The sequence below is a fragment of the Ambystoma mexicanum genome, chromosome 6q (assembly GCF_040938575.1).
Source record: "Ambystoma mexicanum isolate Mex_15411 chromosome 6q, UKY_AmexF1_1, whole genome shotgun sequence".
NCBI classification, from domain to species: Eukaryota; Metazoa; Chordata; class Amphibia; order Caudata; family Ambystomatidae; genus Ambystoma; species Ambystoma mexicanum.
In genome coordinates this window covers 115984307-116010807 of record NC_090937.1, presented here as the reverse complement: position 1 = coordinate 116010807, position 26501 = coordinate 115984307, and the positions used below count along the sequence as shown (strand labels likewise).

The window sequence follows — 26501 nt, the reverse complement described above, 5'->3', positions numbered from 1 at the left end:
CATTTCCTAGACCTAGAGGGACTGGATCCATGCGAATAGGACCGGAATTGAGACTCAATGTATTTTTGTACACATGTATGTGGGTGTGAATAACCGCACATATGCATGTGTGCCGGTATTTATAAAGATTGAACCTAGCTAGGAATCAGTCAAATAATGTAGAAATGTAAACGTGAGATTAACAAGAGTGGGGGCACGCTGTGTGTCCTTCCCAAGGATGAGAGGTTTAGTCACTCTGAGGGCCTTTCCACGGCCAGAGGAACCTCATGAATAGCACTGGGTCTTCCCTTATTTCCTGAACACGAATCCAAGAAAAAACAAGGAATAAAAGGACTAGAAGACACACATCTTTACTTTCTTTCTTGGTGAACTTGTTTCCGCTCAACAAATCAACCCGTGTCAACCTGTGTCTTCACTCCCTGTATGTTCACAGAACTCCCCTGTGGTTATCCAGAGAGTAGCAGATAGCTCCCCCTCCCCCCCCTCCGGTCCCCCCTGTGTGCTGTTTTATTCTCCCACATAAATCTAAACCTGCTTCTAAGTTACCCGGGGTTTGCTTGGAAATCCCTCCCAGCCTGTTCAGCCCCGGCTCTTTTACCATCACAGGACATTTGCTTTACTTACTTTCATGTAAGTAGCTTGAGAAAAATTACAGAACTGCTATCATTCCATTATCTTAAAAAAAGAAGCAAATCCGGCGAACATTTAGCTGACAATGCATCAGCTGCTGTTTAAACTGGGCTTAGCTAATGGACTTTTAATGGCAGCGGGGTTATGTTCAGTTACTGGCTATTAGCAGGAAGGGACCCTTTCCATAAAAGAAGGAAAAAAAAAACACTTTCCTCGAGTGGGCTGCGCGAACATTCCTGCCCCCCTGATTTAGTGACTGTCACCAAAGGCAAAGCAAACCCAAGGACACCAGAATCTTCTGCTCTCTTTAAGGGCCACTTAGCAAGCCCCGTCAGCCTTGCCCTAGCCGCTAATGGGCAACATTAGACCTGGGGGGAGAGAAAATCAAACAAACAACGCGGGCAGCCGCTGCTGTGTCTATATGTGCATGTGTGTTTGGACGGTGGGCGCGCGGAATGGCGGGAAGAGGGAGGGGGGCTGGCCTAACTCTGCCGGCTACTTGCCCTTGATAGAGCCAGCAGCAGCAGCCTTGCTTCTCCTTTTTAGTTGTGGCTATTACATGCGTCACTTATGAGAGGAAACTATTGCATTGGCGTGCTTAAGAGGTAGACGACATGATATTTGGTTATTTACCACCCACTGATTGCCCATTGCCATGCTCCTCCCTGTGACCATTGGCACCCACTTCCTGCCCTTCTCTGTCTAAAACGCATCCTGCTGGGCTCTGTTTGAACAGTAACATCCAACCTTGGCCTCCCAGTGTTATTTATACGAGTCTGCTTAGTATGTGAGGCTTAATCACAGGCCCGTTTCTAGGGGCGGGGGCACTGGGCCACAGATGGGGGCACAGATAGGGAGAAGAGGCGCCGCAGGCAGCCCGTTAACTCTCCCCCTCTGAGAGAATGGACGTCTAGCATTTAATGTCATTAAGCACTACACAGACAGAGGTAGGGCTCAAAAGCCTGCCTTGCCCATTTCCAACCAGCGCCCAAGATGCAGCTAATGGCTTAACACAACGCTCAGAGGTTTATAAGTAGGATCCCAGCTTCCAAATATCATCTCTCTGTAAAACCAAACAGGTCTAAACGGCCCCACAACATTCGACGGTACAATTCCTGCATAGCGCTGGCATATACGAATGGGGTGTCGGGCGTTTATGGCGGACTGAAAGCGCCTTTTTTTGGTGGATTAATCAAAAGGGTTAGAGAATGCCTGCAGCAGTAGGAGGTTGTGGGGGTAAGATGTGATAGGTTATTTATAACGTGCTTAAAACACAGAGGTTTCTAAGCGCGGACCCGGGGATCGAACCTGTGTTGCTCTGTGTCGTCTTGCTTCCAAGGCGAGCACGTTGCCGCTGAGCTATCCTCCCAAAACAAGGTAGGGACCCAGAGATGGTAGGGAAGGAGAAAGAGGTAAATGACCAAAGGAAGTCATAATACGAGGAGAGGAGGAGCTGGCATTCATGTATGTCTTTTGGCAGGTGATTAGGCTCAGTTTCTTGCTTGTGGGGTGTTTTAGGGTAATCGAATGGGTGACTCCATGTCACCTGAACACCACTTTGGTTTCTTTTGAAAATCATTGTTTTCTGGTATGTTAATCCAGTGGAAACAAAAGATAGCAATCCTCAGCAGAATGCATTGATCTGTTATGTGAGAGCCCATGATTTCAAACATGTGCTAGTTGGCATGGCGCAACCTTGCCAAACTGTGCTCTTTACCTGGAGCAAAACACATTTGAGTAAGTAGGGGAAAGGGACATATTGATACCCATTGTGCTTGGTGCAGCCCTTGACATTGTAGCAAAGAGGCCAGAGCTGAACAATTGGAAGTTTGACGGCTGAGGGGATTGAATTTAAAGGGATCCCTTCCTTTAGTTGGTGGTGCGTGTGCATGTGTGTTTACTGTGAAAACAATGTATGTTCAATGGTAGAGAACCCTTATTGTAGCCACAATGAATGACAATGCCATCCGCTTCGGCGTTTGTAGTGAAAGGTGTTTCTTTCCTCGTCTTGCCGGTATTGAGATCACATGCCCATGTACATGAACAATTTGCCTATTGTTGCAAATGCATGTCCAAGTTGTCATCATTTGATAGGTTTTGCCAGGATATCTTAACATATGAACTGTTACAGGTATTGTATAAGACAGTAAGGAACTTGCATCATTGTGTTCACCTAAATGGACAGCTTTTGCCATCAGACAACAGCAACTAGCACAATTTGCTTGGCATTTCAATGTGTTGGCATTGTATTTGCATCATATAATAATTTGGTGGCATCATTTTATAGAACTTCATTTAGATGTACTAATTGTACGCTTTGTATTAATCAATGTTGTTATTAACCACCAATGGTGCATGATTCATCACCCTCAAAGGATAAAGGGCTTAGTTGGCCCAACCAGGTTTTCAAACTTGTCCTATGGCATTGCCCCTTTAACCAAAATCAGCATGTTGCACATGAGCTATCTCTCCGGCACGTGCAATGACATCATCGGGAAATGCCCTAAGCTGTCATTTCAACTACATGTAAGCGGGGTATAGACCACTTTTACTCCATAAAGACAAGCAAATGATTCACACATAAAATAGAGAGTGATAATGAACACAACAACAAAAAAGGAAACAACAGACACATAGGCACCTGTGACTTGTTTTCATCCACATAGCTCCACAGATACATTCAAAACAGTGGTAAGAGTAGAGCATTGACACAGGAAGACGAGTAGAACATTGACACAGGAAGACGAGTAGAGCATTGAAACAGGAAGACGCTCAATTGTTTCCTACTGCCTTATCTGAAGATGGTAAAAATGCATTTTTTAATATCCATGATTTACTAGGTGCAAATAAATATTAGAAAAGATATCTGTTTTTATCATTAAAATTAGGGACCGATACACAAAGACGTACCAGGATTAAGACTGGCTTACAATTGATTTACACCTGGAGAGGACTATTGGAATCACAAAAGAAGCTACTCTGACTACCTATGACTTACCCCGGATCCTAGTGCATCAGGAGTAAGTCAGAATGACTCCAAGTTACTCCTTTTGTCGATCAAATAGTGAGTTGTGCACTAGATTTTATTTTGACTAAAAAACATCCACTCATCGGGAATACCAATTAGGACTCCCTACAAAATCATTTTACTGTGAACTTCAAAAAAATAGGGGGTTCAATGCTGCCACTTCAAACTCTTTTCTCGAGCACAGGCTGCATTGTTGATAGGTTTTTCTTGCGAGCGGAGAGGTGACACCTTAACGCCTGTAATATTTATTATTAAGATGTGCAGAAAGGTTTCCACACAACATAACAGGCATCAATCCAGGCCCCCAGGCACAGAATCTTGTCATTGCAGGTTAATTCTGCTGTGGGCGCATGAATAGCTATTAACTCAATAAACTAATAGCAACATCCAACTCAAAACACATTACCTAAGCAAATATAAATCCATGTATACCTCACAAATATAAAAATATAACTGAAGAAAAAAAGCCACAACAAGGTGGGAGGGCTGGACTCCGAGGACAGAATGTACATGTATACAAATATATGGTGTCCGGTCAAATGGTCGAAAATAAATGGTCGAATGACCATTTGATCGAATCAAAATGGTCGAAAAAAAAAGGTTGAATGTTTTTTAATTAATTTATATATTTTTTTTAAGTTTTGGTTGCTTAAAAAATATTTTTAATAAAGAAAAAGGGGGGTTAGAGGGAACCCCCCATTAAATTAAAAAAATAAAAAAATAAAAAATTCAACCTTTTTTTTCGACCATTTTACTTCGATCAAATGGTCATTCGACCATTTGGTTTTCGGCCAAATGACTGGTAACCCAAATATATGTATAATAAAAGTTAAAAACCAGTGTACTATTAAATCGTTTCCTGCTGCACTTCATTGAACGAAAATACCTCTTTGAATCCTCAAGTGGTTCCTACAGGGAGAATTCAATTCCAGGCAACTTTCCCCAAGGAGCCTTTACTTAAGGATATAATAGTTCCTGTTAAAACATTCCAATGAGTATATCATATGGTTTATAGTCATAATGTCGAAAAAAAAATGTCGACAGACAAAAATGTCGAAAAAAAAATGTCGAAAATAATAATGTCGACATCCTATACTTATAATGTAAAAAGTCATTTTTTCGAAAAAAAAATGTCGACATTTTTTTTTTGACATTATGACTATAAACCCTTAAAACTATCAACACCTCACCCAACACCCTCCTGCCACCCCCCACACCCCCCCAACCACCCTTTCACCCCTGATACTCAACACATACCAATTATATATTTATTTATTTATTTATTCAATAAATAAATAACCAAAAAAAGGATCATTTACTATGGGGGTCCCCCCCAACCCCCCCTCACCCAACACCCCCCTGCCACACCCCCCCAACCACCCTTTCACCCCTCATACTCAACACATAACAATTATATATTTATTTATTTATTTAGTCAATAATTAAATAAATAAAAATAGTATCATTTACTATGGGGGGGTCCCCCCCCAACCCCCCCTCACCCAACACCCCCCTGCCACCCCCCCACACCCCCCAACCACCCCTCATACTCAACACATCTTATATATATATATTTATTTATTTATTCATACAATAAATTCAAAATTTCGAAAAAATATCGAAAAATTTCGACATTATTGTTTGTCGACATTATTTTTTTCGACATTTATTTTTCGAAATTTTGACTGTCGACATTTTGACTGTCGACATTATGACTGCACACCTATCATATATTGTTTGTAGGCCTAGCATATACAAATATGGCCTCTTATTCTCAACATGTTTCTGCTTGTTAGCGTTCTGATTACCAAATATTCATCAGGGGTAGTTATACAATTTCACCAAGTGTGTTTAGATCAAAACAACCCAATAGTATGACAACTTGACTAATTATTTTCCATGGTATGTGTAATGGCCCATTCTTTGCTCTACACAACACTGATCCAAATCACCAGCCCAAAACACAAACACTTGGCAAACACAAATAGGCTAGTTGCCAATCCCTAGTTTTAATTACAAAGCACAAGTATGAAAAATAAAAGTAAAGTTATCTCAGTTCAAAAACATCCAAAACATTGATTTTCGAAAAGGAATTGTTTTAATCTCAGTCAAAAAAAGCCAAAACGTTGATGTTGCAACATTTTTCTCTTAGAAATAGGTATTGATGAAGGGAGATATGATCTGGTCGGGGGGGGGGGGGAGTGAGGAGTTGATAGCGAGACAAGTGATATGGGCTATATCCTGTCTGGTGGTAAACAGGCTTGCACTCAAGCCATTAATATAGATGAAAAGCTGAGGACAGATAATAAAGCTAAGGGCCAAAAGGTGCTCGCCCTTGCCCCTGGCCGGCAAAATAGCCAAGTCAACCTCTGTTATCACAGGGTTAGGCAGCTGCTGCCATGCCACTGAGCATCTGTGTTGGGAAGCGCCAGCTGCATAAAACAGTTGGAGAATCTGCTTGAAGCATTGCAGTGAGCATGGTTATGGTGGAAAGAGGACAAGGAAGACACATTCATGTGGATTGTTGGGAGAGGAAGAGCAGTGCCTTCTTATACAGCTGCTAGTCTGCAGCTGCAAGTCGTACTGGTTGGTAGCGCTTGCAAACCCAAGTTAAGAGTCTGAGCGTTGTGAGGGTGGTTAGTGAGGGGTAAGGGTCCTTAAAAGGATGATATTGCTTGCATCTGAGGGTTTTAAGGCTATTAGCACTTGGTCTGATTTCCTGTGGACTTTGTTTTCATTTCCAGACACTGGTTTGCTCCCCAAACTCAATGGGCATGAATCGCCAGCACATTGCCCATGAGGATAAAACTATGAAAACATGGCCCCAACAGTAAATGAAAGGGAGCTCTTTTGTCACACAGAAGTGGAACCCCTCTATTGCCATTGCAAAGGAACTGCTTACCAGCACACACAAAGCCACTGAAGGATGTGATGCTGTAGTATTCTCCACACACATGGGACACAAGCAACTTATTACTAATTGATTGATTGATATTTTATTTCTATCGCGCTCGTACACACGTGTTTCTAATGGACTATTACTTAAAGAACTCTTCATGTGGAAATCTCCACTGAATGCTCCTCTTTCCCAGTGCCTCTTCACCTGCTACCCGACGCTGTGACGTAGAGGGGAGGTCAGTAAAACCCATATTTTTGTCTTGTTTATGTCCCACTGACCAATGTACTGCATTAAGACTCCCAGAATCCCCATAAAGGGGACAAGAGGAAGACTGGGCAATATACATAAACATGGTATGCAAATATGTAAATAAAATAAAACAAGCTGCACAAGCAGTGGAGATTAGAGACAACATGTGTTCACAAGATTGGCCGTTCACAGATTTACCTCGTGTCTAATGGTGCAGAGGGGTGGGGGAAGGCTATGTGGACCTCCCTTTCCCAGGACGGGGAGAGCCTCAGCCCGACCCCTGCAATGCACATACTTGGTGAACCTGAATTTCAGGAGGGAATATTGAATGAATTAAAGATCAGGAAACACGCGGCCGCGGGCACGGGAAGTGGAAGTACTGCATTACTGCACTCTGCTCCATTGAATTACATCTCACAGCAGGGTTCTGTTTTTCTAGTAGAAAAGAATGCAAGAAAAACATGTTGGCTTACACAGGTGCTGCACCGAGTGGGCGTCTGAGGGTCACATATCAATATAGGAAAGGAGAACAAAGAGAAGGTAAGGGCAGCGGATGAGGCAGGAAGAGGGATCAGCGGGTGGGCGGGGCAAAAGACTGATGAGGATTGTAAGCTCCTTGGAACTTCTCATGTCCTCACATTTCAATAAACATGGTTACGGCCTGCAGTGGAGCAACGGTGCTGAAAACGTTGGGGGGAGGGAGGACATGACATCTTGATGAAAAGGGTCCCTGCCAAATGAGTGGTAACAAATGATGAGCCACAAAAGTGGGGGGGGCAAACACCCTTGTCCTCCCCTAAAATGATGCCCATGACGACCTCACTTAAATCTCCGATGGCACCTGAGCCATCCTTCCTCAAGGGATAACAAATCATGTGGCTTAATTTCTCGCTGGCTACTCTGACCTCAACTTCTATTTCCTCCTCCCATTACTCTAAACCCAATGACACTTGTTCTGTTCCCCGTGGCGCTCTGAAGTACCTTCAAGGCACTACTACGTGTTATAAAAGCCACCTAGATCGTACAGCTTGGCAATGCCATTTTAGTTTCCAACCACACCTACCACTTAGTCCCAGCGCCCCTCCCTTCTTTCCCTTTAGAACCTGGAAACATCTCTCGATAAGCGTCTTAACCAAAACAGTGTGGAAAAGAGGGACAGAATGAGAGACGGAGGGAGGGAGAGCGCGAGAGAGCAGGGGGCCAGTGTGAGAGAGACAGTGAAGGAGAAGACAAGAAAGGGAGAAAGAGAGAGAGATCAGAATGAGAGTAAGAGGAATAAAGGAGAAAGAATGAAATAGTCTACAGAATAAGAGAGGAGTTTGAGAGGAGAACGAGATGAAGATGTAGGATAGAGATAGTGATATTAGGAAAGAGAATGTGAAGAAAGGAAGCATCAGAGACTGCGTGAGGGGGAGGGAGATGGATATGAATGAAGCATGGGGATGGAAAGGGATAGATATTATTGGAGACAGGAGAGCAGCACAGACAAAAACATGGAGTAAGAGACAGGTGTAACTAATCAGGGTATTTTTTAACTTAATTCCCCATTCCTAATTGGAGTATATTACTGCTTTGTTGTGCACCCTTCAACAAAGGGTCATATAATTAGTGAAAGTAGAAAGTAAAATAAGAGTGTGTTGACCAAAGAGATTAATAGAGAAAAGGAGAGACAGAGACAGTGCAAGAGATCCTGTGGTGTGGTGCTGTGGGGGAATTTGGCAAACAATTCACCCCACAGTAATTATTGTAGGAGCCAAAATGCAGCCTTTCCACTACAATATATGGCCTTGGCATTTGTCTCCTAGGTCCACAGCAGCTTTGGCTGCTCAGAATTTGCAATATGTTAACATATATATTAAGCTCCCAAATACTTTTATATTAATTAATTATGTATTTATGTTTATATACATGAAGGGACAAGGCTCTTTTGATCACAAACGAATTTACAGTAGATAAGAAATCAGATTTGACGAGAAGCAGTGAGCTTCTTACAATGGGGTGAGTTTGAGTGGCATTCTGATTGGATTGTGGAGGGGAGTTACCGGAGGCAATACATGGGTGTACATACATAGATTAAGGACAACCAACATTAGACATTTTTATGTGGAGGTAGGTGATGTGGCCAGAATGCAACCATGATGAATGAAGGGCTAGAGTGGAGGCCGAGAAAGTGAGGGACAGAGGCAGGTTAGAGGCAAGGGAAACATGTTAGCCAGAAGACAGATGACAGGTATGTTAAGAAGGTAACTGAGGCTAGGAGGTAGGCTTTTAGCTAACTTTTGAACACATATGTATCTCTCAGATTTACGAAGAAGAGAATTCCATGCAAGTGGAACAAGAAGAGAGACTGAGTGGAAGCTAGAGGAAGTACAGTGAAGGCAGGTGCCACAAGGGTAGTCCAGGAGGCAGAACAGAGATTATGAGATGGTTTCTAGAGTTGGATAGATGAGGATAGATACAGTGGTGCCATGGATGGATTTGTAAACCAGGAGAAGAATTTTAAATCTGACCCAGTTTTGCATTGTCAGCCATGCAGCGTGGTGACGTTAGGAGGAAGGAAGTGTGAAGTGAGGGACCTCAAAGAGAGATCTCGTAGGAAAGTTAATAATCTTGTTGGGAGGAAAGAAAGCATAGTTGGGGAGAACAAAGAGGATGCTGGCACAGTAGTCCATTTTAGAGAAGACAAGAGTGGTTAAGAGATGCTTGGTGGTTTTGAAAGGAAGGAGGTGCCGATTTTCCTAATTGTTAGAGATGAGAGAGAGTATTTGGTAGAGAACAAGAGCACCTCTGTTTTGGAAGAGTTTAACATCGGAATGTGCAAAGCCATCCAATATTTAATGGTCAGAGGGACGGTTGGACATTTTGATAGAAAGATCAAGAGGAGAGTTCAGGAAAAGGCAATAAGATTAGGGTGTCGTCCACAAAGAGTTGCTAAGAGAAGCCAAAGGAGGAGATTAGTGCCTCAAGACCAGAAGTGTAGAGCATAAAGAAGAGAGGACCCAAGACAGAGTCTTATGGTACACCAACAGTTTGAGGAGTGAGATGAGCGGTCCTGTTGCTCGAGGTGACAGAACTGGTGAAATGCCAGGGAGGATTAAATCCAGGCAAGGGCTTAATTGTGAATCCCAAGAAGAAAGAGGGTATTAAGGGGATTAGGGTGATCGATACTGTCAAAGGCAGAGGACAGGGCCCTTCAGCGACACACCCAAACCACTGCCCCCCCTCTCTTTGTACACTCACCACCCACACGCACTTCCCCTCACCTACTCTACATATCTTTCCTTTGATCACTTCGTTCTCCGTCTCCAGGTCCTTGATATGCCCGAAAGAGAGCATTGTATCCCTATACAGTACAGAAAATAAATAAACTAATGCATCCCCAACCCCTCCACACACATATCCTTCAAACATTCTGGCCCACTAGTAGTGGGTGTGCAGCCAGACATACTAAGAAAAGGGGGGTTGGAAAGAATGAGACATGACTAAGGTTTAGAGATAGGTAGAGGCAGAAAGAGTGTAACATATTGGGCGAGAATGAGCAACTTAGCGATGAGAAGGATGTGAGGTGGGGTGCTAGTGACTTAGGGATAACCGCACAGCACATTAGAGTGCGGTCTGCAAAATGGGTCTCTCTAGATGGTTTGGACAACAACTCCTATGATGCCTCACTGTTGGCCTTTCTAGATTGGGCTGGTGGAAGTTGTAGTCCATAACATCTAAAGAGTCAAAGGAAGGAAAAGGGTAGGAGTGTGGAGTAAGGAAAGAGATTGGGTGGTTTGGTGAGGCAGATTGGGAAAAACGTAGGAGTAAGAAAAGGGGAGGTAGGGAAAAAATGACGAGAGAGTGGGATGGAGAAATCTAGTGAGGAATGGCGAGGTCATATAGGATTTAGCAAGAGGGTGAAGGTTTCAAGACAAATGAAAGCTTGGGGAGTTTGAGAGAGGGACTGGGCAGTCAAGAAGTCCAGAGGGATGTCAATTTAGCTGTAATGAAGGAGTCGGAAAAGGCCCCCGGGCCCCGGCCATGGGTGCATCATTTAGTCGGGATCGAGGGGTCTTCTCCCACTCCTTCATTACAGCTATGTTGACGTCACTCTGGCCTTCTTGAATACCTAGCCCCTCTCTAAAACTCCCCAAACTCTGGTTTCTCCTTAAACATGCACTTGCTCTCTTTCCTAACTCACTCATGCGTATGGATGATTGCATAACAGAGCTTCGGCTACCGGTACCCCAAAATAGTGAGGAGCTCTCTAGGCTTCGGGCACTCCTGCACATTGATAATGCCACATTCTTCTAGCTTTTATTCACACTGGAGGTCAAGTGTGATTGAAAGTGTTCATGGTTTGTCCTTCCGGAAGCATCATGTCCATGGCTCTTTCATTTCATAGCAATAGTGTGTGACAGTCTGTCAAGGCTGGACACTGCTGAGGTGCATTTTGCTCGGGGGGTGGGGAGTGGTGTATTGGGAGGAGACCCAGAGAAGGAAATATAGTCCTACCAGTGGCTTGGACGTAACCATATGGTATCATCCTTACCACAAGACTTCATCACACCGTGTCCCAGTCCTCTTATCTTCCACGAAAACTGGTAGTGCTTAGAAACCGTCTAGATCACGGCCTACAAATGGACAGTTGCCTTCGCCTGGATAGACCCCATTTGAGGGATTGGGCAAATGTGGAATCACTTACCAGCATTAAAATAGACATTTGATACTGCATCTTGGCCCTCATATTATAATGTCAGGTTTGTATATAGCGTTTCATAACCGATCCTCCCACTTCTAAGCACTGTAATAATAGCTGTGATTATGACCCAATGCATTGCTTCCCAGTTTATTTCGACCTCAGAAGGATGAAGGGCTGAGTCGGCCCTCCCGGAATCATAGTAGCCGCTAAAGTTAGCCAGCAGCAGTATTTTTATCACGATAAAAGCAGAGTCCATGTTATCAGAAGGAGCTATCGCCAGCACTAGTGAGGCCCTGTTATCGGAGATGAAGGCATTGCCAGGTTATATTGTCTAGACAGACCACCTCCCACCCTTAAATCAATGAAGAATATCTTGAACATGAATGACTCTATCTCCTCCGTACCTCATGCCGAGGCACTATGCATCTGATGAGTGATAGGAAAGAAAATGTACCTACTCTATGTATCTCTGTCAGTGTACCTATAATAACTGCATGTACCGCTATATCTGTAACCAAACTACCTGTACCAAGTTACTTTTGCTGGGCCCCATTCCTGTAACCCTGAATTAAGCCTTCTTACGCTCTGATTATAGCGCCTCGATGCCTGTGGGCTGAAGTGCGCTCTACAAATCCAAATGGATAAATAAATAAAATAGGAAAAGCAGCAAGCTCTTGTAACATGCAGTACCAGAAGCATCCTCCAGGGCGCTGCAAGGGAAACAAGCTCTTGCGACATTCTGTGCTGCCTGGGTTTCTCTATCTGCTTTACAAATGCTGTTGATTTTTTCAAATTCAGGTTTAGGAGTTCTCCATAAGAAGGCAGTCATGCCCTTTTCCTGACTGGCACGCGGCACGATATGCACACATAAAAGAGGGACACTGCTCCTTTGCACGCCGTGATAATTAAGTCTTTCTTCGTTGAGGAGTGTGTAGGAACTTAATTAAAAAGCCAATCCCCCAGAGCTCTGTGTATTCCCACGTCATATTTCACGTTTTCCACACCAGGCATTTTCCAGCCGCTGCTGCAGCTGATAAAAATACGACTGAGGAAACATTTCTGCACGTTTGGCTCTTTTACGCTTCTCCTCTCTGAACCTATCGCGTTAATTTAATTAGTTTTTTTGATGGAGCTCTACTCGTGCTGTGTTCCATTATTGATTCGTGTTTATGTTTTGAATGGAGGAACACAAAATTCTCCTGACGTAAATTCCCTCTGGCATTCGGGAAAGAGATCGAAAGCATGTGGAGGCCCAAGACTCGAAAATACGTATTAAAGGAATTTGGGGATAAGAGGCACGTAGCTGATGGTGAGGGATTGCAGAATCCAACACAGACATCTGGGATTTCTGGATAGGAACTTTCTGCAGTCTTTAAAGGTCACGGAATCAACACGTTTGTCTTGAAAGACAACACGGAGCACCACAGGTTTGAATCCTAGCCTCGCGCTTAGAGACTGGTTTCCGGTATTAAGCATGTTGTAAAAGATGAATTCATATAAAAGAAATATGTTGGATGGCGATTTTGAGTCATGCCTATCAATTTCAGTGAGGGAAGGGAGGGATTCTGTGCGCTTTGGCTCGCCAGACATTTTTCAAAAACAACTCCCATCAGCCCTACCTATAAAAGATAATAATGAGGGATCATGAGAGTCATAGGGCACCGTTACAAGTATGGTGGTAAGGCAACAATGGTGCCGGTAGCGCTACCGGCACCGTTGCAACCGTACCGCCATACTACGAATTCTGCTCGCGGGTTCCCTTGGAGCCACCAGGTCTGACCTGGTGGCTGTACCGGCACCCACGAGCAGAACAGGACGGTAGCACCGGTACCGTTATTAACAGTACAGGTGCTACCACCTTCCCCATTGGGAATGGGGATGTACCGGGTCTGACACTCGCGAAAGGGCAATTACCGGGTCTGGCTGGCCCAGAATAGCCCGGTAATTGCCCATTCGCGAGTGCCGGACCTCGTAATGTGGCCCATATTGTAAAACTTTGCAGCAGAAGCAGGTTTCGGCCCCTGGAGTATTGTCAGGGAGATGTGTGGGTAAGTGGATCTTTTAAGGTGGAATTAATAAGGAGATTTATGGGTAAGTTCGAGTGATTCAATGTAAAGGAATCCTTTTCTTGAGAGCTTTTTGTGTGTTCTAAACAATTCCAGAAAAATGCAGGCCTTGCCATGAACTTCCTGGGAATTTGAATTTGTGGCTGGATCCCCTTTGCTTTGATCAGAGATTTGCGGTATACAAACCCACAAGATGGAAATCACTTCCTTGGAAATGTGGGCAGTGAAATTGTCGTGTCAATTCAGAAGAGAGTTGAACACCATTTTGTTTAAATGAGTCCATCTATGAGCCAGGGCGTTATCTGACTTTTATGGACACTGTTGCTCATTTTGCATTTTTAGTGTTCCTGATTCTTCATGGCTTTTTGCTGTTCCATCTGTGCCTAAATACGATTAGGTTTGTCTGGTGCGCGGTATAAATCTATAAAATTAAAAAATCCCAAAATATTTCATTTATGTCAAGCGAGGGATCGTAGTATCATTGTCAGGCATTGCGCCGTAGGCATCACAGTGAGCGCTCTTCCATCCGTGGAACCCCACAGACCATGCTTCTGCATCCTTGCCCTTTGAGGAGGCAGGTAGATTCCCATGAAAAGCCCTGGGGCACAGTAGCTCCCCCTGTCTTTCATCGCACAAACCACGGTGGAGGCACATCACTCAGCAACGATGTGGTGCAGGAGATACCGAGCAGACCAGGTTTGGGTGTGTGTCGAGCAGGCCTCAATCATACAGTCGCCCATTCTGCTACGGTTTCTGCTCCGCGGCATATGCGCGCGATGCTCCGTCCAATCAGTCAGCGCACACTCTTTGGAATGAGGCATCCTCTTTGTTAGTTGCAGAGCTTCCTTGCCACCCTGAACTCTGGGGAGAGACGGGGGGCCTTGTTCTTCCACACAGATGTAACGATAAAGACATGAATGACAAGGCAAATTAACTGGGTGTAAAAGGAGAGCCTTCTGGTTCTAAGAGGCACCAGATGCGCGAGATGACATTACATAGGGAGTTAGGCAGAGAAGTATTGAATGACACATTTTTTAGGTCCTTGCAGAATAGCAGGATATTGACAGTGATTCGCCCCACATGGAGACGGCTTCCTCCAGGTTGGACTGATCGATGAGAATGGCATGTCTACAACAGAAGGGATGTGGAGAGGCCGTGCCCACCATGCCTGCATAAGTGAGAACTCCGCTTCGGGTCGAAAGCGACGGTCTGTCCGGATCATGCACGATTGTACACGACTGCCTCCGGCAGAGGCGTAGTCGGGTGTGTCTAACAAGTGGGGTCTAAAGCTAAGGTAGTTGGGTCCACCACAGTGCTGCTCAGTGGGCATTTACAGATTTTGGGTGGGTCTTGCCTGCTCAGGCCCTACCCTGTGTACGCCTCTACCTCCACCCTATTCTGTGCACCATAAAAGAAGTGAGGGAAAGTCCCTCCTTGTCTGAGAATTCTGAGCTGCGCTTCTCAGGTAGATGGGTTGTGCTGCAGTGTATTCAAAGTACAATGGTGTGTACGAGAAGCCTGGGGGGTAGAGGTGCTTTCGGGGGCTCAGATATAAATAATTGACTATGTGGCATCCTTCCGTGTCAGGCAAAATGCAGGTGAGATGTGCTTTAATATTGATAGAGAAGCAGAGAATTGGACATATTGACAGGAAATCATGTTCCTTGAGACTCTGGTCCCACAACTGGACCAAATGCCGGCTTCTCGTCTACCAAGAATGTTGATGGTTGAATGAATCTAGCTAAGGGAATGCTCGGACCCAAGGTACACTGGGCAATCTAACCGCCAATCCGAAATAACAAAGAGGGCAGTAACCATAGCTTACATCTGCTTATGCAGAGCACACTCAGGAGACATGGTGTAAAGGCTGGTCTCCAACCTTGGACACAAGCAGTCACTGAAGGTGAAAATGACACTGATGTTTTATTTACATAGCGCTTGTGCCTAAGTGCTTTACATAAACACACTTACATGCAATATCACCCAAGCAAAGTTAGTACTTATTTATCGACCACAGCGGGAAGAAAGTCTAGTTGGCCATGCAGGGATTCTAACCTGCAACCTGCACACACTTGAAACACTTGTGTATGAGTGCAATAGAAATAAAATATCAATTAACACAGATTGCTGCAGTGAGTGCTTAACTTGTTGAGCTATCTTACCAGCAAACGAAAAGTCAGAGGACCAAGACACTAAAGAGGAGAAAGCCGTACCACCAATTGTGGAATATCAAACTATGAAAAGACATCTGGTAGTCTTTTCTCCGCTAATGTTGCGGTGTAACCAACAAACATGCAGGATGCAGTGCCAATACCTTACAAAGAACAGCCTGATCCCTTGCTACCTGGAAGCTCAGAGGCACTGTAAGGAGCACCAGGTGACAACACTCAGTGGGCGCTATTAGCTTAAGCAACTGCCATTATTGAGATGTGACACTAACTCTTCACGCTGGTAAACATGCCAAGAAGCAGGTGCAATAAAAAACAGGAGCTTTGTACTTTTCAGCCCATTCTTGTGAAGACCAGCTGGAAACAGGGTTAGAAGCTCTCGCGGCCCCCTAGGATCTGCATCCATATTTGCATAATTGTCTTTTCTCTCCTCTAAATCTTTGTTCCCTTCACATTAAAGTAGCCAATCATTTCCCCTGAATTTTGCAGCCTGTGTATCATCATAATAATGATTTGCCATCGACACCGCATCCGATGCCCCTGGCAGCGTGTCAGAGAGACTCGTTTTATCCTTACCCAATTACACGTGGGCATCATTTCATCTGCCTCGGAAGCATGAAAGGGCTCAGCTTATCCCGACAGATTTATCCAACCCCGGCTTCCAGGCATCTTCCAGCTGGGGCCGTAGATAGCAGAGCCATTTTTCTGGCCCCGTAAGTAGCGTGCCGGCTTCGGTCCCACAGACCGCAGCAAACCTTAGGTTGTGCTTCCCATTGGCCAAGGCCACAAGGAACGTAAGGCGGGAAACACTTTGTAGGGAGGAATAAATAACAATATACATTGAGGGAGGAGATTGCAACAATGTGTGTGCGTGAAGGATTGTAGGTACGGTGTGCGAAGCTACTGAATGACGTTCCCGGCCTGTATAGGACGCGTAACTGAATCCAAAGCAGAACGGAGGCGGTTGGGAAGTATAAGCTGCTCCCCGGCACGACGTATTGGGTATAATGAGATGGTACAGGTGGGGTGCACTTGACTCCTTTCCAGGAGATTTAAGGCCACATTCACAGAGTGTTTTTCAATGCCTTCATTATAAAACGCTTACAATGAGTGGTCAGGTGTGAGAATAGGAGCACCTCGTTGGGTAATCAGGCCTGGCAAAGAATGCCTAGGTTTGGGGGCGGAGGTCATGTGATGATGGCAGAGCAAGAAACATTAGGAAGGGTGTGCAAGTGTGCCAGGGACTGGGAGGGCCAACTGGGCCGAATGCTCTTAGTTTAACATGCAGACAAACAAGAGAGAAAGCAGGACAGAAGAAACAAAAAAATCAAAGTGATTGCGTAACACTAATGAAAGCTTCACACTGAAATACGTTCATGAAAGAATGCAATGTATTCTTCCTTTCTCTGAAATATAGGCCGCCTGACGTGTTTGGCCAGAGTGCACGCCACGTAGCCTAAGTGTGGAGAGTGATGGAACACTGGCGAAAGGGTTCCATGTGTTAAAATCACACCAAAAATGGCCGTTTACACAAAACATTGCGGCAAAAAGGCTGCGGTTTTGCCACTGCAATCCATGTAATGGATCCGGGGGACACTCAGGCGGGGGACACCCATGCAACCCCTTAAGTGGGTACGCCTTTACCGGATCAACCTACCATTTCCTGTACAGGCGACTTTTATGACGCAATTCTATTGCTGCACACCGGCGAAAGAACGCCCTGCCTAACTTGAGACGTAAGATGCCACATGGAAGTCATCCGTTATCATGACGAAAGGAAGGAAGTCCGGAGAAGTTTTCTCCAGAAGCCTGTGAGGTTATCTCAGGACTTCTGGAAAGGCTTCCTAGCCTGCAGAAAGGCTAGGCTCTTAGGTTTCTTCTTCCAACGGATTTCATCCGAGACACAAACCATCAGAGGCGTTGCTAGAAGGCGGGGGTAGAGGGGCTATAGCCCAGGTCTTTTGGTTGTAGCCCCCGATAGAAGCTCAGGGTCTGCAATCAAAATAAAATGCTAGCTAGCCCTGAGTCCAGACATATGCGTAGCCCAGAGGTTTTCAGACCTAGCAACACCCCTGCTAACCAGCACATTTCATGACTTTTCCCATAAAATATATTCATTTTCAAGGTTGATTCCACAGGCTTCACTGAGACGAAAAAGACTAAACTGCTACCAATCCCAGCCGAGGAGAGATATAGAGCTCTTCGGACTCCTAAGGCAGGACACCACCAACTGATTATGTTTTCAGAAAGGGCGATGCGTATTGCTGCAATGGAAGTATCCGTTTACGAGTGGCACTTATCATAGCACCACAAAACTAAAATACAAAATACATTTAAAAATACCTTTGTTGTGGAGAGGTGGCAAGAGAAGAATTTTTGAAATGGCACCCCCTACTTTGGAGTCTGATGTCAGCTCTCCAGGCTTTCCTCTGCCTTCTGTCCACACAGCGATGATACCAGGAGGAGCCACCAGGGGGCGCGCTGCTGAAGAGCAGCCCTCTCTTAACAGAGCCAGACTAAATAAAGAAGGAGGACTACCTTTACAGGAAGGGGAAGGCGCTCAGTCAGCAGCACGCTGGATGTACTGCGTATGGACATGAAGGAACGACAACGACATATATAGGTACAGCTAATCAACGTCTAAGTAATTTCTTGAAAAATACATAAACTGGATGGAGCCTTTAGAATAATAAAGCAACCTCATTTTGTTGAGTGCCGAATCCGGCTACCTTTGACTCTCAGGCTGGGACTGGCCTATAGGGAAATAGGGCAATGCCCGAACCAAAAAACGCAAAATGCTAGTGTGGGCCAATGTGTTGGGTCAAAGTGGTGCACTTTCATGTGTTACTTCAATATGCTGATAGTTTTGACCATTGTGGCTGAATACATATTCTGTAATTTGCACAATTTGCATCACATTTTATCAAAAATCACCCTCTTAGGTACTATTTAAACAGTATGGGCCTCATTAGGACCCAGGCGGTAAGGGGTTTACGGCAGCGTAAACAGCGCCGACCCTTACCGCCTGATTCCGAGGTCCCTTAGCGCCATGGAGGTTTTAACACCTGCTTTTAGCAGGTGTTAAAATCCATGGCGCTAAGGGACCTTGATGTTAATTACGCCACCGTAATTTACGGTGGCGTAATTAACGCCTTCCCCACTCCCATTATGCCCTATGGGGCAAAAATGGGAATGGGGAAGGGTAAATGGGGATTGGGGACTTACCGCCCCGCCAACCTCGGAATGGGGCGGTAAGTCCGCCAACCACCATGGCGTAAACGTAGTTTACGCCATGGTGGTAAAGGTACGACCCAGGCGGTAACTTACCGCCTGAGTCGTAATGAGGCCCTATGTCACAAAAGGAATGAATTGCCATTTGCAACTGTGGGACACATTTTCATTGGTGTACGAGACAATGGGCCTCATTCCGAGTCGGGCGGTAAGGGTTAACGGTCACCGGTAACGAGACCGGTGCCTTTAAACCCTTACCGCCCTATTCCGAGTTCCCTTTGCGGGTTGGAACTTAACACCTGCTTTTTGCAGGCGTTAAAAAACCAACCCGCAAAGGGACCTTGGAGCTAATTACGGCACCGTAATTTACAGTGCCGTAATTAGCACCTTCCCCATTCCCATTGAGCCCTATGGGGCAAAAATGGGAATGGGGAAGGGCCCATGCTGAATGGGGAATTACCGACCCCGCCAACCTTGGAATGGGGCAGTAATTCCGCCATTCACCATGGCGGAGTCGGAATGATAACGGCGTCAACCAAGGCGCTAATAGCACCTTGGTTAACGCCAGGGTCGGAATGAGGCCCAATGTTCTGCCCCAGTCCGTCCCAGTTGACTAATGGTCACATTTCCTGCGCACACATTCCTGACTGTCAAGCTAACCATGACGCATTATGATGTGCCTAGTGGAGCGGTGGTATCGATATAGTGGCCGGTGCCGGTCAGGGTGGCCACCATGAAACAGGGAGAAGGGACTACATGTGGACCCTTTTCCCTTTCCATGGTGGCCTGAAAGAAGAAAAAAAAAAGAATAGCGAAGACCCGCATGAGGGACACGCACAGACGTGACCAGGCTTCCTGTGAAGTAAGGCTTGCAAATGCACCCATCAGTGCGTTTGTTTCGTTAAAAATAACCTGTGCTGAGTACTAATGTTTAATAACGCACTGAAGCCTGGCATATTTTGACCATTTCAGAGCATGCAAAGCTCCTTCAGAACAGTGGCGCCCCCAGAAATTTTTCATAGGGGTGGCCTGATGAGGTCACTTGGGGCGGCACACCAAAACAAACACATAGAGGCAGGGGAGCCGGTGTGGGGTGGGGGGCAGTGCTTTTATAAGGGCGGCCGTGGCTCGCCGTTGGCGGCAACTTTGCTTCAGAGCAAGATCGGGTGGGTGACCTCCTCTCAGATGTGTACATGTGCAGATATAGTTTGACTGGTCTACCGGTTTAGGCCATTAGATGCCAGGCATGCTTGAGCCTTTGAGTGTCGGAAGCACCACCCCAATATTTTCTTGATGCCAGGAAAACATCTCTTTGAAGAGGTTTTTATTAAAGACTTTCTTGAAAGAGAACACGCTTTCCAGGTGGTCTCTTAGAAGTAGCTCCAAGGTGTCCAACAGTAGCAACACCAAAGCACTGATGGCTCTGTCCATCTGTGTCTTGCTCTTTAGTGTGGGTTGGACAATCAGTTTAGCCATGCCTGACCTTTGATTTCAGCCTGGGGTCGAAGATAGGACCACCTGGTTTAGTGATCACACACTCTCATTGGAACTGCCTTTTCCCCCTGATGATGAAAAGGGTCCTCATCGGGGTCGGACTGGGACATATAATTAATCGTCTCGGGCACCAATGGAAACGTGGCCCACAGGTGCAAATGGCAATTCATTCCTTTTGTGACACTGAATAGTACCCAAGGGGGAGTTTTCTGATAAAATGTGGTGCAAATTATGCATTTTAAAGAATATGTATTGAGCAACACACGCCAAAACTACTGGCCGCATGGTGAAAGTCACTTATCAAACTGGTCCACATTGGCCTAAAAATTGGCCAACGTTGCCCAAAAAAACTGGCCCACACCAGCATTTTGCATTTTTGCTTCGGCCGCAGGCCTATTGGCCTATAGCCCAGTCCGAGCCTGGTCATCATTCTTAATACACTGGGAAAAAAAACGGTGGAACGAAAGCTACATTTTCAGGACAACAAGCGGCCAGCCATCGACCAACTTGTTGCTCCTCTTTCGCAGTGCGGCGTAACTTTGCATCGACACTACGCACCATTTCCAATACCACATGCCGCGGCACTAGGCACAGGCATCCCACAGTGCACCACAACCCCACTTAGATTCTTCATGCAGCCCATTGCTGAGACGAATGGGCAGCTCTACGACCATCTCTTAATTGTGTACGCATTCTTCCCTGATGTGTAGGTGATTATCTGGCAGACACCAAGGCCCTTAACGACGTCTATCTAGTTATCCAAGCCTGGATGGCTCAACACCAGCTATGCCTAAATGACGATAAGACAGAGCTCCTTATCCTGGGCACCTCACAACGCCTGAGCAAATTAGACCCGTCCTATCAGTCCTTCACCATAGATGGCAACATCATACGAGTTCTGAAAGATACCAAAACGCTTGGTTTTTACCTGGACCCACCCTATCCTTATCCAGACAAATAAATGCAGTCAGATCTGCCTCTGCATACACGTGCAAACTTATCGCAGCCTGCAGACCCTTTCTTACCACCCCTAACAGTGTCACTCTAGCCAGAACTCTCATTATGGCTAAAATAGATGACTGTAGCGCCCTGTATTTAGGCGCCAGCCAAGAGAACATGAACAAACTCCAAACTACCCAGAACAACGCCATTCGTGCCGCTTTAAACATCCCCGCAACCACCACATCTCCGACACTAGAACTAACCTAAAATGGCTTCCTGTCAAGCAAAGACTCTCACTAAAAACACTGGCCCTCACACACAAATGCTTGGCTATCAAGGCCCCTATCTACCTCTCCACTTGACTGTCCCGCCACTCGACTGCCCGACCTTTAAGAACTGCCCGGGCTCACTGCCTTTCGATCCCGAGGTTTAAACTTCAGAAAGCAGGGGGCACTAGCTTCCCTGTCCTAGCCTCTAAGCTCTGGAATTCCCTCCCTGCCACAATCAGAGCTGAAGAGTCCTTTAACACTTTCAAGGCCAAAACTAAATCTTGGCTCCTTGATCAGTGCTAGACATAAACCGCGCCCTCTCCTGCAGACTCCTACCCTGTCCACCATTTCGATGTCTGTACTCCCCAGGGGTATTTCCCACTACTTAGCCTATGGCACTGTAATCTTTGTAATATATGTAGCTTGTAACATTATTAATTATCATGTTTTTGTAACTATTGCCTGTATGTATGCATTACTGTAACTTTGCACAAATTTGCGCCCTGATGCCTCCGGGCCCGATGGCTGCGCGGTATAAATAAAACAAATACAAATGGTCCGCTGGAACCCCATGTAGGTGCCGCAATGCGCTATTGAATGGCTCATGGCGCTATGAGGCAATACCCTAGGCAGTACAATGCTCAACAAATAACAACAGACGAATGAAATGAGACGAGGTGCCTGTGGACAGGTGTGTGGTTCAATCATTCAAGTGACATCAAGGGGTTAATCGCCCACCAGAGGGGCTAGTCCATCCTCCCTGTGCCGACCAAGTGGCATAGGATTGCCCCCACCTTCAGAGGTTAATGGGATGGGCACCTCTGAAGAATAAAGCTGCCCAAAATTTAGCAGCACGCGACAGGAAAAAAGTATATTTAAGGGTCAGGGGTGTTCTATGCACCTGATATTGAGCCGTGAATTTCTGCTTTTCATTTTGTCCCCTCTGCCGCCACCCCAGAAAGGTCACCTGAGCAACGATGTACACTGAGGCTTCTGGGGTGGCGGCAGAGGGGTTACCACCACAGTGAGAGGCGTGCACAGCAAAGTCGCATGAGAGCGTTTCACCCTGAAAACGGCATCTTCTCAAGACACCAGGGGCCTGATTTACACAAATGTTTTAACGCGGGAAGTCCCATTGACATTGTATTTGTAAATCAGGCCCCAGGGGCAACAGCTCTAGGCCGTGACTTCCCAAAATATCAAAAGCCACATTTTTGGGTCCATATTTGCAGTTGAGTAACTTTGCTGAAAATGTGGGGGGGGGGGGCATGACATCTGAAGAAAAGGTGCCCCAGCCAAATGAATGGGGACAAAATGGTGTGCCATCAAAGTTGGGGGGGGGGGGACAAACAGCCCTGTTCCCCCCTAAAATCACGCCCATGCATATTTGGAATTTCCAAGATGTTATGTATGCGGGCACTTGAACCCCATGAAAGTTGGATTCCGTCCAAAGATTTGAAGCTTGGAAATGCTAACATTTCTGTCAGGAAGAAGCGAGAGCCCTGCCCTGACTGACTGGGTGCAAGAGTGACGCACGAAAAATGAAAAGCTCAGTCCCAAAATCCGGGTTAGGGGGCAGAGGGGGCTTATATGGAGCATTCTGGAAGCAGAAGTGTCAACTGGGAAGCAAAGGTAGTCAGCAGACACATCCAGGCGCCCGCCATTCACTAATGCCAGCAATGGATACGTTGCCGTGCACGTCCATGGCGTCCACGTGCACTGCTCTACCATCCACGCCCCCTCCCCCGTCTGTCGCGCTGCACCCCCTCACCCCGCGCCACCCCCCACAGCCACTTCCCAGCTCGGTGTGACCAGGGGAGGTAGCCATCGCTCGACCCGGGTGAGGAGGGCACGTGCTCCCTCGACCGAACTATAGTTTCTTTTTTTCACAGATCGCCCCAGAGGCCGGGTGCCTGGGTTGAGATTTAAGCCCGACCGAGCACCAACCGTGGTCGCGGCTGGACCGAGCACAAGGCAGAGAGTGGCCCCGCACACCACAGCTCGTGTCTTTCCACAAGTAGGAATCCCGCAAAAATGAAAGGTGTAGAGGAAGCAAACGGCGAGCGGTGGGCAGGAGCCCCAAGTCCATAGTGTGCTCATTACCCCCACCCCAAAGGAAAGGGCAGGACGATGAACACGCATCACTGAAGCCTGTAAATTGGGAAGGACAGGAAACGAGAGGAGCTGTTCGGCCTCTGAATCGCCTGGGGGTGTTTCATCTGCCTTCAACAAGATGTTCCTCATTAAGTGACCCCCACGCCCCCTCAGCCCATGCCCCGAGGACTAGCTGGCTGCTAGTCCAAGGAGCGTCCAGCGGGCCACTGCACCGCTGGGCGCCCACAGTCACACGGGGCACTGTGCATTACGCGCCTCTATCCGGCAAAAGCTGCACGCCCTATACATTTAACGCCCGTGCGATAAACGGTCTTTGTGCACACTCCGCGGCGGGAGCGATACCCAAGTCACACGCCAAGGCGGAGATGAGCCACAAGTGTGCAGGGGGCGGGCGACTTCGAACCCCGCTTCCCCACTTGACAGTCCTGTGTGATCCTGGACACGTTACCGAGTTAGCGTGTGCTCTCGTCTCCTTATCTGCCAATATTAGTGAGGCGCCCCGGGCCGGGGATGCGGTGACCCATGTGCTTGAATACCTGGCCTACATCCCCAGCCATGACAGGACACGATCTCCAATTCTGCCTGGAATCACGCGCCCATCAGATCTCTGCGAACCCGAGCCAGCATCTTCCTAGCCGCAGCGGCGCCCGCTCTCACCCGGGGCTGCCTCTGAACCCGCACCTCTCTGAGGCGGCGCCAGCACGCTAGGGTGCATTGCCGACTACATGTGTGCGCAGAGCACGGGCTGCAGCCGCGGCGGCCTCGCCCCCTATCCCCGCACCTACGATGAACCGCCTTGATCGCTCTCCTCCGCTGCAAGCAAGGGGCCCTACCTTTTCGGTGTGTCCACACTGTAGACACTATTCTGCAACCCCCAGAGCACACGGTTCCGGAGCGACGCCGGCTGCTGCGCGTGTGCATCTAGTTATGCAATTCCGCCGCTAGTCTGTCGTTTTTGGACATCACTCACGCGCCGTCACGCGATGCAGGGTGGTGGTTGCCTGACCCACGAGAGGCGGTGGTGCTATTTAAAGCGCTTCGAGAACAACAGCCTGACATCAGCAGCAACCGTGAATGACTATTATTTGAAGGAATAACAGGATAATCTAGGATTCAAAAACCCACAAAGACCACGGCGTGGGGGGGGGGGGGGTGGTTGGCGCATTCCGCTGCTCCGGAGCCACCGCGGGGGGTGGGGGGTATGTAGACGGCCTGGCTGGCACCTCGCAGTCCGGGAAGAGAGATACGAACTGGCAGCTCCGGCGTCCCCGCGTGGAATGTGACGCCTGTCACGCGGAGCTCGCTCCTGAAAGTGCCACGGGGGTCGCGCTAGAATTAGGAGCCTCTGGGCGCCACCCGCCCTGTCCAGCCCAGCGCGGAGATACGCGCTCCTGGGAATGTTTGTAAACAGTGGTAATAGCAGCGCCGAGTAAACTAGAGGTGTGTGTGTGTTTGTGTGTCTGTGCGAGTGCCAGACGTTTACAGCGCAAACGAGGAACTGACAGGCCTCTCGGCGCTTCCAGGCGGTACATGCGCTCCCGTGCATTGTTATAAGAAAGGAAGAGTAACATTTTAAGGAGCACCTTCCATATTGTATCATTGAGCACTTTTGTGGTGTTATGGTCAGTGTTCACCTCAGATTTAAGGGTATAAAGCAGGAACCCGCCAGGCGCTACATGATCTCCTGTAGCGCCTAGTTCCGTGCCAGGCAGCGCCCTAATCTGTACCACGAAATCATGTCTACATGTGAAATGACGATGGTCACCGGAGATACATAATAACAAGGCGCGCTTTTGGTACAATTCGTGGCTCTGTATTTGTATTCTATTATTTATATAGCGCTTGTGGGTACAGTCCGGGGCCGGTTGCCACGGTGAGGTACAAAAGGGGGGCAAAGGGACCCAACTTACCTTGAGCCACGGCGCTCCCGCCGGCGGTCAGGAGGGCTAGGGCGGGCAGGAGGCAGGTCCGCAGGAGGCGCCACATTCCTCTTAGTGCGTGGTTCGCCGGCGCCTTCGAGTGAAACACTGCACCGCTCCGCAGCGAGGGCAAGTAAACTCCGGGTCCGCGGACCCACAACGTGTCACAGCACGTCCAGCGCCGAGCCAGTGCCCTCTCGGCTGTCCCGTGCGCTACTTCCCTGAACGCGACATCTCTGCAAGACTGGTTAAGTTCTGTCTTTTAAAAACACCGCATGTCTGCCTGGTTACTTTCTCGCAGAGAAAGGCTCTTGCCATTACCCCTCGCCCCCAGCGACCGATCACCGAGGGGAGTTGCCCAGGGCTTGTTTCATCTTCTGGGCGGGGGGTCTCTGCGCGCCCGGGCTCGCGGTGTGAGGGGCGGGCGCATCCTGTTCATCCGCGGTTCTCGCTGTGTACACACTGTCACTCTGCAGCCTGCCAGCCCCTGCCACCACTCCCGGGCTCCGCAGGACACCGACCGAGGAGCACATCCTCCATCCAGCCGAAGCTCGGCTCCCTGGTGGCGGACGCGAAAGCCCGAACTGGATTCCTGGACTGGGACTCGAACTGCTCTGAGTTAGAGGCAGCGAGCGTCCACGGGAGTGTGTGCAGCACTGGCACAAGCAGAACCGCTACACTTGGTAATAGCAATACCTTATGTTAAGGGCAAAAAAGCAGTACATGTAGGCCAATATTGTTGTATAAAGCCCACGTCGATTCTACTCATTTGATGATCGGCAGAGTCGAGGAGATTGTAAAAAACAC

At 47.3% G+C, this 26501-nt stretch overlaps 1 protein-coding gene across 3 annotated transcripts in view; it reads right to left on the bottom strand.

The window, feature by feature from the left end:
- Nucleotides 1-26501, bottom strand: part of UNC5C (unc-5 netrin receptor C) — a 498641-nt gene that overhangs the window by 460133 nt on the left and 12007 nt on the right. Inside the window, exon 1 of one of the 3 annotated variants that reach the window (XM_069630548.1) lies at nucleotides 25686-26280. The exons of the other annotated variants lie outside the window; for them this stretch is intronic. Coding sequence (XP_069486649.1) covers nucleotides 25686-25761 — 76 coding nt within the window. The 5' untranslated portion in view covers nucleotides 25762-26280. Of the gene's footprint in view, nucleotides 1-25685; nucleotides 26281-26501 lie in introns of those variants that run through there. 3 annotated transcript variants of the gene reach the window in all.